The sequence below is a fragment of the Coregonus clupeaformis genome, chromosome 25 (assembly GCF_020615455.1).
Source record: "Coregonus clupeaformis isolate EN_2021a chromosome 25, ASM2061545v1, whole genome shotgun sequence".
Classification (NCBI taxonomy): Eukaryota; Metazoa; Chordata; class Actinopteri; order Salmoniformes; family Salmonidae; genus Coregonus; species Coregonus clupeaformis.
The window spans coordinates 6,031,165-6,044,034 of record NC_059216.1 but is presented as its reverse complement, the minus strand read 5'-3'; the positions used below and the strand labels follow the sequence as shown (position 1 = coordinate 6,044,034).

Sequence of the window (12,870 nt, the reverse complement as noted above, 5' to 3'; positions counted from 1 at the left end):
AATGATATATGGAGGGTCGTCCGGACATCCAGTACGACACCACGTAGCAAACTGGATAAAGGCTTCAAATTTTATGTTTCTTCTATTCTTTGCAACTTTGAAGATAATATGCTAACGCTAGCTAGCCTGAGCTAGAAGCCTTGCTTTGGTGTTTTAAGTCTTGACTCCGTCCTGCTTCAGGTTAATCATGCTTTAAATAAAGTTTAATCATGTGTATATACCTCTCACTTCATGTGTTTGTACTTTTACGAAAGTATCAGGTAAAAACAGGGCTACAAATGAGATCTCTGTGAGAGCCCACTGCTACCGCTCAATGAAGAAACTAAAGCCACCACACCAGCTGAGAGTAGGACTAGATTAAGTGACACGTTCAAAGTTCTTTTGAATTTGTTCAAGGTTCCGTTCAACACATGTTTTACTCGTTTAATGTTACCACAGCTTTGATTGCCATTGCTAAGAGAACACTTTAGAACTTTAGTGGTTTTCACGATAGCTGAACAGTGGTAGCCTAATACAGACCAGGGTAGCTGAGTGGGAATTGCCATGCTTTGTTGTTGGGTCTGTTGTAAACAAATTGGAGTTTGGTTTGAAATGTAAACAATAGTGAGATTACTACTTTTTCCTGACTTGATGACTGCAATGACAGTAACATATTCCACTCAGCTATTCTTCAAACTGCTGATGTTCTACTCAAAACTGTCCTGTCATCTTTACTTCTTTTTTTATAAACATATGGCCCAACTTCCTTGCTTTTGTACTTGATGTTTCTACTTTTCAAGAGGAATTAGGAGCTAAACCTTCACTCTACTGTTGTTATTGGTACTAGGCTACAATGTTGCACCACTCACCTACTGCTCTGCCAATACTGTTTGAAGGTAGGTAAATGGCACAAGACAATAGGTAAGTGGTGGGAGACAGTATAGCCAAGTGGTACAAGACAGTAGGAAAGTGATGCAGAAAGCACAAAAGTGACACGAGACAGTAGATAAGTTGCTTACACCAGTAAAAAGTAGAAAGAACAAGTTTTGCTCCTGCTGCTGTAGACCCTCATCTTTCAAAACCCATTAAATTATGCTTCTGTGTATTTCGGATGACATTGCGTGATTCACAGCCAGTTGTGCTTGTTAAAAGCTACTGTTCCTGTGTGGCTGTGTGTGGGATATGCAATAATTTGGTTGCATTACTATATCAGACTGCCCATTACTCTGAATGTGGCATGTCTGTCGTCCCTCCTGTACTTTCGTACGTTTACACGTCATCGTGTTATAAGTCAAGACGAAGTATTACACGTAAAAACATTAACATAAACATTAAGATAAACAACAACAACGACGAAAATTAACAGTTTCGGATGTTTTTGACGACAAGCATTCAATGCTAGCATACGGTAGCACAGCATTCTACGATAACCGGAAGTTTATATCCATCCTGAGATTTAACCGGAAATACGTCATGCTCGCCTGTGCATATCGCCTATACAGAGGTGAGTTCAGTTGGTTAGCTAGCTAGTTAGCTAGCTAGAAAAATGTAGATGGCATTGCTAGCTAACGTTAGCTAGCTTGCACATGTTCCCTTGCACCAAAGACGGTACAGTCTGCCTGCACTAACCAGGTTTCCCTCCAACCATTTTATGCGATTAAAGTACGTAGGCTAAAAAAATTTAATGACAGGCCTGATGGAAATATATTTTTTTTCGGGAAACTTCTCAAATCTCGACATTGATAAAATAACCATATCGATGACTCCTCGGGAAAGCATGCAGTTTATTAGGCTACAGATTAAATACATTGAATTTCACAGGGTGATGCGCTTAATGCACCTTTCAATAAATATCGAGGGTCTTATTCAGCTGACATGATCATCGATGCTTGGCTGCCGTTTGACATATACAAATAATCTCGCTCTTAATTAATGTCATAATGTAGGCTATATGTGCGCTCTAGTACTTTATCTGCGCGCTGTTGGCTAGAGCACACGTGCCAATACCAGAGTGGGCACACTAGCTATATAACCCAACAATTTTTGTGAGAACCATCAGTAGAGTTGAAAATGCGATGGAAACACATTTAACTTGTACATGGGAATTGCACCACAATGTATTTGTATGTGCACTAAGTCATTACGCACAGGCTTTTAGCTGCAACAACGCCATTTGATGGAAACATCTCTGTTGGGAAAATGCTCATTGTTTTTATGCGGTTTTTAGAATAATGGCATGAAAATCTGTTGCCAATTGGATGGAAACCTAGAAACTGTCACACATGTTCACATTTGTTGGCTGGCTAGCTAACATGAAAGGAACTTTGCTTTAAACCTTTTAGTTAGGTACATAGCTAGCTACATAATTTTCAGTAAATATTAGCTAGCCAATTAAAATAGCATTATTTAGCTACAATAGTAATACTAACACAGTAAAATAGCTAACTAGCCAGGTGCCAAAATTCCTAGGTACGGGTTGACTTATCAAATCAGTGCAAATGAAGTAGCTAGCTAAGTTACAGTAGTAGTTAGAGTAACTGAGTAGTCTATTGAGATGCACCCCTAGTCCAGGTAGCTAGCAGTATCCATTGTTGCATGTCTGAATCTGCCCTCAAGCAAGTGCCGGTCCAGGGCAAGATTTTGTTGCAGTCCTAATTAAAATGAATCTGTAACATATTTTTTAGATGACAACTCTTTCACTCATGACCTAACAAGGATAGCAGCCGGTAAGGTCATGAGTTGGGTACTACTTTACCACCCCACCAGCTCTCACAGTGGGGTGCTGTAAGCCTCTGTAGAGTTATGTGGCACTGGGTAGTAGTAGGGAAGGTCCCAGACCCTATGGGCAGTGAAAGGATAAGAGCCTCTCATGGTACGGTCCACGTAGCCAGAGATGGTTGGGATCTCCTCTCTCTGGGGCTCACCACAGTTGGGCACAGTAGGTGTGACAAAGCCCTGCTTCATTTGGTATCGGTTGGTCCAGGCCTCCATTGGCCCAAGCAGTTCTGGCTGCGGCATGTTATCCTCCTCTTCCTCCCCTTCCTCTTTGTTGAGGAAGTCTCTCAGCACCTGCTTGAAGACATACACCAGCTCCCAGGGCAGGATGTTGTTGCTGGCCAGCACGTCACGGAACCTGCGAATGAGATAGAGGGTTATAGTGGGTTAATAAACTATTTAACCCAAACTGCATTATCCACAATAATGAAGCTGTTTGGGCTTTCAATTATCCATTAGGCCTAGCTGACAAAATTATGCTGAAACTGATGTACGCTATTTCATCAAAGTATCATGTATTGTGTGAGGTGACAAGGCTGAGGTCGTATTTATGCGCCCTCTCCAATCTCTGGTTGTCAGGAGGACATTTTGCAAAGAAGACAAAATAAATAGGACACTTTAAAATGTGAAGTTTTGTCACACAACACAATGCCACAGATGTCTCCAGTTTTGAGGGAGCGTGCAATTGGCATGCTGACTGCAGGGATGTCTCTACCATAAGCCGCCTCCAACGCCGTTTTAGAGTATTTGGCAGTACATCCATCCGGCCTCACAACCGCAGACCACGTGTATGGCATCGTGTGGGCGAGCGGTTTGCTGATGTTAACGTTGTGAACAGAGTGCCCCATGGTGGCGGTGGGGTTATGGTATGGGCAGGCATAAGCTACGGACAACAAACACAATTGCATTTTATCGATGGCAATTTGAATGCACAGACGAGATCCTGAGGCCCATTGTCGTGCTATTCATCCGCCACCATCACCTCATGTTTCAGCATGATAATGCACAGCCCCCATGTCACAATGATCTGTACACAATTCCTGGAAGCTGAAAATGTCCTAGTTCTTCCATGGTCTGCATACTCAGCAGACATGTCACCCATTGAGCATGTTTGGGATGCTCTGGATTGACGTGTACGACAGCGTGTTCCAGTTCCCACCAATATCCAGCAACTTCGCACAGCCATTGAAGAGGAGTGGGACAACATTCCACAGGCCACAATCATCAGCCTGATCAACTCTATGCGATGGAGATGTCGCGCTGCATGAGGCAATTGGTGGTCACACCAGATACTGACTGGTTTTCAGATCCACACCCCTACCTTTAAAAAAAAAAAGGCAATTGAGGCAATTGGTGGTCACACCAGATACTGACTGGTTTTCAGATCCACACCCCTACCTTAAAAAAAAAAAGTTATCTGGGAAATCCATAGATTAGGGCCTAATTTATTTATTTCAGTTGACTGATTTCCTTAAATGAACTGTACCTCAGTGAAATCTTTGAAATTGTTGCATGTGCATTTACATTTTTGTGAAGTATAATTTACATTAATTTTTGCTAGACCAGTGGTGGATTTAAAGGTTATTTAAAGTACGATTACAAGGGTCATGATTCCTCAATTAGCCCCTCAGAAATGCCAAATTCAGTCTGTTCATACAAATGTCACCATCACTGTAAAACGTGGTGGGATGTGTTTTTATTTTAACAGGGATATGATACTGCTAATGGAAAGCTCTTTCCCTGGGGGTTGTTTTTGCTGTGCTCAGCCCCATAGGGTCCCCTTCACCTTTGCATGATCACACCCCATGTAACCTACTTCTGTGACAATAACACAAAGTGGCTTCCCTGGCAGCTTTGCCCTACCCCACTCTCTTTGAGACTCTTGTCTCCTTTGCCTATTGTCATCCTGGTGTGGGGGCAGTGGCTATTTCGGACACATTGTGCTAATATGAAGAGGGTACTGTATGAAGAGTGGTGTACCTGGAGAGCACCGTAGCGGTGTGCATAGGCTGGATCTGGGCACACAAGTGCTCCAGCTGGCGGCGCTCTGATGCAGGGATCAGCGTGCGTAACCTGGGGTAGCTCTGGAGCCAGTGGGGGTATCCCACGGTGTTGTAGGCCAGCCTGTGTTCCTGCTCCACCTCCCGTGCCATGCACTCCCTCTCCTCCACGTGCCACAACAGCTCCCTGATCAGTGTGCAGCTGGGTGATACCCCTGTGGACTTGCCAGACGCCCTCTCATCCTTCGCCTGTTGTCGTTCAGCACGCGACCATTTCATCCAGCTGAACAGGGGCATGGCGGAGTGCTGTGGTTACTGCAGTGAGAAGATAAAAAAAGTATTTTACATCTGAAGCAAAAGTATTGACACTGCTGCCACGAGTGTCAAGGAATACCCCCCAGTTATCCTGAAGTCTGTTTCTAACAGAACAGTTGAAAGGATTGCAATTGTACTATTGACTGGTCTGCACTCATTGAAGACTTGACATGGTGGAAAATGAGAAATGGATCACCTCCACACAAGCTGATCTCTGGTCCCTGACTCTCTGTCATCAGTGTTTGATTTGCCTTCAGTGGCATTCTCACTCAGGTAAAGATGCCCAGGTGTGGATGTGTAGTAATCTCCTTAGACTGATGGTTCTCTCTGTACCTCACACCTGAGCTACACACAGACTAGACAGCCTGGGGTCACAGGTCATGCTACGTGAACAGAGCACGCAGTGCTGTATACCTGGCAGCAACGTCTTAAAGCACAAGAACAATAATTTGTTTTGTTATTAAACCTGCCTGTCCTAGCTAATTTCTTCAAATAATGCACTTGTGATTCCTGATTTGTGCCTATTGTCTAGATGAGTGCCATTTTATTGTTGGAACTTTCTGATCATTGCATGTTGTGAGAAAAAAAAGAGGAAAGAAAAGCTATTGCATGGTTGGTACTTACTGTTGAATGCTGCAATGATTAGGCTCGAGGGAGAGAGCCAGATGTAGGCAGAGTGATCTAGAGAGATCAACGCAGGCGTCTCATAGAGTAGCATCTCCAGGACTCTGTCTCCATGGGTCTGTCTGTGAAGTCTCCATTCTCTGGTTTTTATTGGACTCTGCTGTCCGTCTGTAAGAAATCAAATGGTCCTCTCTCTCTCCTCTCTGTACTGCGTAATCGTCCTCTTCACTCGTCCCTGTTCTCCTGTCCTCTGGACTGTTTCCAGCGGAGTTACTCAGTGTTCTCCTCTGATTCAGTGCCGACTCCTCTCCTTTCACTCACTCTCCTTTGTGCCGCTTTGATGTAAGGTCAGCTGCTTTGTGGTTAGATGCTGAAGTGCGTGTGTAAGTCAGTCAATGCGTGTGCATATAAATGTGTGTGTGAGCTGCTCCCAGCTCTGACAGTGTGTCTGCCTGCTGTGTAGATAAAGTCCTTCTCTCGCCTAGAGAGAAGCTGAGATGACTGGGACTGTTGTCCCTGCCACACTGCCCCAGGCCTGACTGGCCCAGCCACGAATGAGAGGAGTGGGAGAGATGAAGGGGCGGGCGAGTAAGAGAGAGAGGAATGTTAGAAACAGCAAATAGGGAAAGGGGGATTTCAATGGAGAGGAAGGGTGATGTGAGGGGGGAAGGTAATTCAGAAAGAGAGTAAGGGGGAGAACTATTTGACTTGACGTAGGGTCACTAGCATTACTCACATAACATTACTTACTCACAGTGACAAAGCCACATTATCACCACTCACTACTAGTGTGCTTGCTGAGACAAAACATGCATGTTTTTGCCAAGGCATTTTCAGACTGGATTCTTCACACGTTTGTTGCCCTGGAGATGGTTTTGGTTTGTGTATTTGAAAATTAGCAGAATGTGAAGAGCCTGTTGCTGCCTAATAGTAGTCCTATGGGGGGCGCTATGTTTCACCTACCTTTTTTACCTCTGATGCTTAATTGATTGTGTGTGTGTGTTCACACTGAAATGTCAGACTTTTTTATTCTTTATAGCCCTGCAAAAGCTCCCCAACAGCAGGGCAGTCCAAAGAGTGAAGACTGGGGACTGAGGAGCATGACCGGAAAGTCTGACTTTTTGGCGAGTGAGTTACACATTTATATAATCTTCTAGTTAATTTGGCTTCCAATTGGATGCCTTTTTTCCCAAACAATACAGAAAGTCATTGAGCAAACCTTTTTGTGTTACCTCATCTCTCCAACTCTAGTTGCACCTCCACCCCCATTGACCACTTATGAGTACCCCACCTTGCCCATTACAAAGAATAGACTGGAGGTAAAATACTTTAGTAGCCTCACGCACGCATTCACACTTACACACACATGCATGCTTTAGTTACTCCTACCATGTCAGGACATTTTCAGGTCATAGACTTTAACAGAGATGGTCATCAGCAACATTTCCTCAGGTCATAACACCACTCAAGGTTTTACGGTGTGCTTCAGATGAGCACTGATTCTGTCTGATGGAGCCATAAGCGCAACAAGAGGGGAAATAGCCCACTGTGAATGTCTTCACATGCACACAAGTAACAGAGTGTGATGGAGTAGGGCCATTAGTTGTCCATTAGTGAAGAGATGTGTGTTTCAGACTTTCATTTCCTACAGATTCAGATTCACAAGTATTGTCCTACAAGAGCAAAATCGGAATGTTTTAATGTTATTGTGACTTTGTGAACATAAACAACAGATTAGAATACTTTATTATATACTATAATTTAGATTGTTGAATCATATTTTGTGTTAATCTTTAAATGGCTACAATATGTTAATTCCTTCCCTCTGCTGTGTTTGATGTGCAGTTCTGTGTTTGTGTATTTCCAGCTCATCTCTCTGATCGAAAACAACTCAATGGTGATCATCCGTGGAGCCACAGGCTGTGGGAAGACTACCCTGCTGCCCCAGTTCATCCTGGACTACTACAGCGAGAAGAATGCCCCCTGTAACCTTGTGGTCACCCAGCCTCGCAAAATAGGCGCCAGCAGCATCGCCCGATGGGTCGCCAGAGAGTGCAAGTGCACCCTGGGTGGTCTGGTAGGATACCAGGTTAGTGAAGTATTCACAACTCACACACACCTTGTTGATGATATCATTTTGATATCTATATCCCCCAAAAATACTTTACCATGCGTAATGTGTTACAAAGTCTGATTTGCGCACACATCCCTTGGTGGAAAGAAGATGGAGAAAAAGGTGTAAGAAACCAGAATTGCGTGTTCAGGTTTCATAACAAGGGGCAGTGGACTGAGTCTAGCATCTCCAGCGATATTATTACCCCTCGATGAAGCTCTGTACAAAAAGCCCACTTGAAGTTTCTGTTGCACAGGGAGGAGTGTGGTGGACACACTTCCATGCTGGACTGTTTCCAGGCTGTCTAGATGCATTGTGTCCAGCTCTGAAACAGCAGACACCGTCTAATTATAACTCCCTGCTCCTCTCCTCTGTCTGCTCTGCTGCAGTTTGCAGGAGCGGTGATGATGTCACTGTTAGCCAGACACTGAGTGAGGAGTGAGACAGTGATGGGCTGACCTGATGAACACCTAAGGGCTTGAAATCTTGTCAGAATAAATACAGATGGGAGCACACAGTATATTGCAGAATTGTAAGAGAAACCTTGTGTTGCACATAGGAAGAAAATAGACACCAAGTACCCATGCTCTGCACCTGGTGGGAGCTATACAATTTATTTACTACCAGATAATGATCATTATCCAATTTTTAGGTTCTCTAGTGTCTGTTCTTTCTCTTGTTCTACCAGTATAATGTGTCCAGTAGAGAGCTGGAGAAACCGATGGGTTCCGGGCCTTGAAGATGTATAGAGAGTAACAGAGCATTATCCACTTTCACAGTGACCTTCCCATGACACTCCTGCCATGAGGGAGGGCTGTTTTTATACATTCCTCTTAGCATTGGCTTTGTCTGACTGTCCTAAGGGTAGTGTGATGGATGTTTACAGTGCTTTCTATCTCTGTCTTTCGTTTCTTACTGAGAGTTTTTGTGAAAGTCTTGCATGAGTTTGTACTTGGATTTGAGTAGCAGGACATGAGAGCAACTCCTCAGGGAGAAATGTTAGGATAGGCAATTTGTCTGATCTCTGAGAGTCACGTTGTGTGGTGAGTTTGTGCTCTGGGATATGATGGCTGATGTGAGTTGTTCAACAGAATGTTTGACATCACATAGCTAGATAGATAGATAAATACCTACAGCTACAGTAGATTTAGAATCCTCACGTCTGCCTTTAGGCTTCACCTTTCCTCTTGACTGACATGGACAGGTCTAATGGTCTGTGTATTTTTGTGTTTATGTGCTTGTGTGTGAAAATGTAAGGGCACCTACTCATATGTTTCTCTGTTTGTTTCAGGTGGGCCTGGAGAAGATGGCGACTGAACACACAAGACTCATCTACATGACCACTGGAGTGCTGCTGCAGAAACTGGTCAGCGCAAAGAGGCTGACTGAGTACTCCCACATCTTCATAGATGAGGTAACTGAGACTCAGACTGGTCATCATTTCAAAGTAGTAATTTTGACTTCGATACCAGGTTTAGTATCACGATACTCGATACGAAAATGATACCAAAAGGATACCCAAAAAAAGAAGGTATATTAGCCAAAGTCACAAAGTGGCACTTGATCCAGACAGAAACTAACCTACTGCTCTGTTCAATCATTGGGCATCTTTTGAGTCCAATATCATTTAATTAGAATTATTTTACGTCAAAATTTTTCAGAGACGGCCATGTACAGTGAGGGATAAAAGTATTTGATCCCCTGCTGATTTTGTACGTTTGCCCACTGACAAAGAAATGATCAGTCTATAATTTTAATGGTAGGTTTATTTGAACAGTGAGAGACAGAATAACAACAAAAAAATCCAGAAAAACACATGTCAAAAATGTTATAAATTGATTTGCATTTTAATAAGGGAAATAAGTATTTGACCCCCTCTCAATCAGAAAGATTTCTGGCTCCCAGGTGTCTTTTTATACAGGTAACGAGCTGAGATTAGGAGCACACTCTTAAAGGGAGTGCTCCTAATCTCAGTTTGTTACCTGTATAAAAGACACCTGTCCAAAGAAGCAATCAATCAATCAGATTCCAAACTCTCCACCATGGCCAAGACCAAAGAGCTCTCCAAGGATGTCAGGGACAAGATTGTAGACCTACACAAGGCTGGAATGGGCTACAAGACCATCGCCAAGCAGCTTGGTGAGAAGGTGACAACAGTTGGTGCGATTATTCGCAAATGGAAGAAACACTAAAGAACTGTCAATCTCCCTTGGCCTGGGGCTCCATGCAAGATCTCACCTCGTGGAGTTGCAATGATCATGAGAACGATGAGGAATCAGCCCAGAACTACACGGGAGGATCTTGTCAATGATCTCAAGGCAGCTGGGACCATAGTCACCAAGAAAACAATTGGTAACACACTACGTCGTGAAGGACTGAAATCCTGCAGCGCCCGCAAGGTCCCCCTGCTCAAGAAAGCACATATACAGGCCCGTCTGAAGTTTGCCAATGAACATCTGAATGATTCAGAGGAGAACTGGGTGAAAGTGTTGTGGTCAGATGAGACCAAAATCGAGCTCTTTGGCATCAACTCAACTCGCCGTATTTGGAGGAGGAGGAATGCTGCCTATGACCCCAAGAACACCATCCCCACCGTCAAACATGGAGGTGGAAACATTATGCTTTGGGGGTGTTTTTCTGCTAAGGGGGCAGGACAACTTCACCGCATCAAAGGGACGATGGACAGGGCCATGTACCGTCAAATCTTGGGTGAGAACCTCCCTCCCTCAGCCAGGGCATTGAAAATGGGTCGTGGATGGGTATTCCAGCATGACAATGACCCAAAACACACGGCCAATGCAACAAAGGAGTGGCTCAAGAAGAAGCACATTAAGGTCCTGGAGTGGCCTAGCCAGTCTCCAGACATTAATCCCATAGAAAATCTGTGGAGGGAGCTGAAGGTTCGAGTTGCCAAACGTCAACCTCGAAACCTTAATGACTTGGAGAAGATCTGCAAAGAGGAGTGGGACAAAATCCCTCCTGAGATGTGTGCAAACCTGGTGGCCAACTACAAGAAACGTCTGACCTCTGTGATTGCCAACAAGGGTTTTGCCACCAAGTACTAAGTCATGTTTTACAGAGGGATCAAATACTTATTTCCCTTATTAAAATGCAAATCAATTTATAACATTTTTGACATGCGTTTTTCTGGATCTTTTTGTTGTTATTCTGTCTCTCACTGTTCAAATAAACCTACCATTAAAATTATAGACTGATCATTTCTTTGTCAGTTGGCAAACGTACAAAATCAGCAGGGGATCAAAAACTTTTTTCCCTCACTGTATATGCATTAATGAATCAATTAAACAATCGTACAATCAACTTGACTTTGTTTTTACCAATCTAACTACTTAACAACATAATGGTAATCATTTATTTGAATGGTAAATCTCTTGATAAATTGGGTAAATCAAAATGTCACCTAGGCCTATTCACAATACAGGTGAATGCATATTCAATAGGACTGTGTTCATGTGTTGAGTTATTAAGCATGTTTTGGCTGATTTCATGGGGGTACAGATGACAATCTGTTTCACTTCTATTTGGGACTTATTTTATTCTACTGATCGACACCATTTGCATAGAACCGTCAGAGCCCTATTCACACACGCTGAGGCAATAGATCATCTTAGGCTGATGGAGAGACGTGACGGAGAGACCGATTTAAGTAAATGAATAACGTTTTTGGTAGCAATCAGCTTTGAAATCAGCATATTTTGCTTTATGGTTTGCGTAGTATCATAAACAAAGTACCAGGGTAATGAATTGATGTTAGCTTCAGCTGTAAGCTAGCGATAAAAGTTACAGTGCCTTCAGAAAGTATTCACACCCCTTGACTTTTTCCATATTTTGTTGTGTTACAAAGTGGGAATAAAATTGATTTAACTTTTTTTATAACTAGTCCACTCAGGAACATTTCAATGTTGTCTTGGTAAGCAACTCCAATGTATATTTGGCCTCGTTTTAGGTAATTATCCTGCTGAAATATGAATTTGTCTCCCAGTGTCTGTTGGAAAGCAGACTGAACCAAGTTTTCCTCTAGGATTTTGCCTGTGCTTAGCTCCATTCCATTTATTATTATTTATTTTTTTAAACTCCCTAGTCCTTGCCGATGACAACCATCACCATGCTTGAAAATATGAAGAGTGATATGTTGTGTTGGATTTGGCCCAAACATAACGCTTTGTATTCAGGACAAAAAGTTCATTTATTTTCCACATTTTTTGCAGTATTACTTTAGTGCCTTATTGTAAACAGGATGCATGTTTTGGAATATTTGTATTCTGTACAGGCTTCCTTCTTTACACTCTGTCATATAGGTAAGTATTGTGGAGTAACTACAATTGTTGATCCATCCTCAGTTATGTCTTATCACAGCCATTAAACACTGTAACTTTTTTTAAATCACCATTGGCCTCATGGTGAAAACCCTGAGCGGTTTCCTTCCTCTCCGGCAACTGAGTTAGGAAGGGCGCCTGTATCTCTGTAGTGACTGGGTGTATTGATACGCCATCCAACGTGTAATTCATAACTTCACCATGCTCAAAGGGATATTCAATGTCTGGTCTTTTGTTTTTACCCATCTACCAATAGGTGCCCTTCTTTGCGAGGCATTAGAAAACCTCCCTGGTCTTTGTGGTTGAATCTGTGCTTGAAATACACTCCTTGAATGAGGGACCTTGCAGATAATTGTATGTGTGGGGTACAGAGATGGGGTAGTCATTTAAAAATCATGTTAAACACTATTATTGCACACAGAGTCCATGCAACTTATTATGTGACTTGTTAAGCACATTTCTACTCCGGAACTTACAGTGGGGAAAAAAAGTATTTAGTCAGCCACCAATTGTGCAAGTTCTCCCACTTAAAAAGATGAGAGAGGCCTGTAATTTTCATTATAGGTACACGTCAACTATGACAGACAAACTGAGAAAATAAAATCCAGAAAATCACATTGTAGGATTTTTAATGAATTTATTTGCAAATTATGGTGGAAAATAAGTATTTGGTCAATAACAAAAGTTTCTCAATACTTTGTTATATACCCTTTGTTGGCAATGACAC

At 42.8% G+C, this 12,870-nt stretch overlaps 1 protein-coding gene and 1 pseudogene across 1 annotated transcript; one reads left to right on the top strand and one right to left on the bottom strand.

Moving 5' to 3' along the window:
* Positions 1 to 12,870, top strand: part of LOC121539755 — a 38,808-nt pseudogene that overhangs the window by 2,090 nt on the left and 23,848 nt on the right.
* On the bottom strand, positions 1,161 to 6,222 carry LOC121539341 (protein RD3-like). Its single transcript, XM_041847761.2, has 3 exons — positions 5,694 to 6,222; positions 4,735 to 5,069; positions 1,161 to 3,112 (listed from the first exon to the last, which is right to left on the bottom strand). The coding sequence occupies exons 2-3, from the start codon at positions 5,049 to 5,051 to the stop codon at positions 2,749 to 2,751; spliced, it is 681 nt and encodes a 226-aa protein (XP_041703695.1). The 5' UTR covers positions 5,052 to 5,069; positions 5,694 to 6,222; the 3' UTR covers positions 1,161 to 2,748.

What these genes read in the sequence shown, in the direction of transcription:
- LOC121539341 (XM_041847761.2), bottom strand. Translation starts at nt 5,051, where the DNA reads ATGCCCCTGTTCAGCTGGATGAAATGGTCGCGTGCTGAACGACAACAG. An exon ending in ACCGCTACGGTGCTCTCCAG is followed by an intron (nt 3,113 to 4,734) that starts GTACACCACTCT and finishes TCTCATTCGCAG; the next exon opens with GTTCCGTGACGTGCTGGCCA.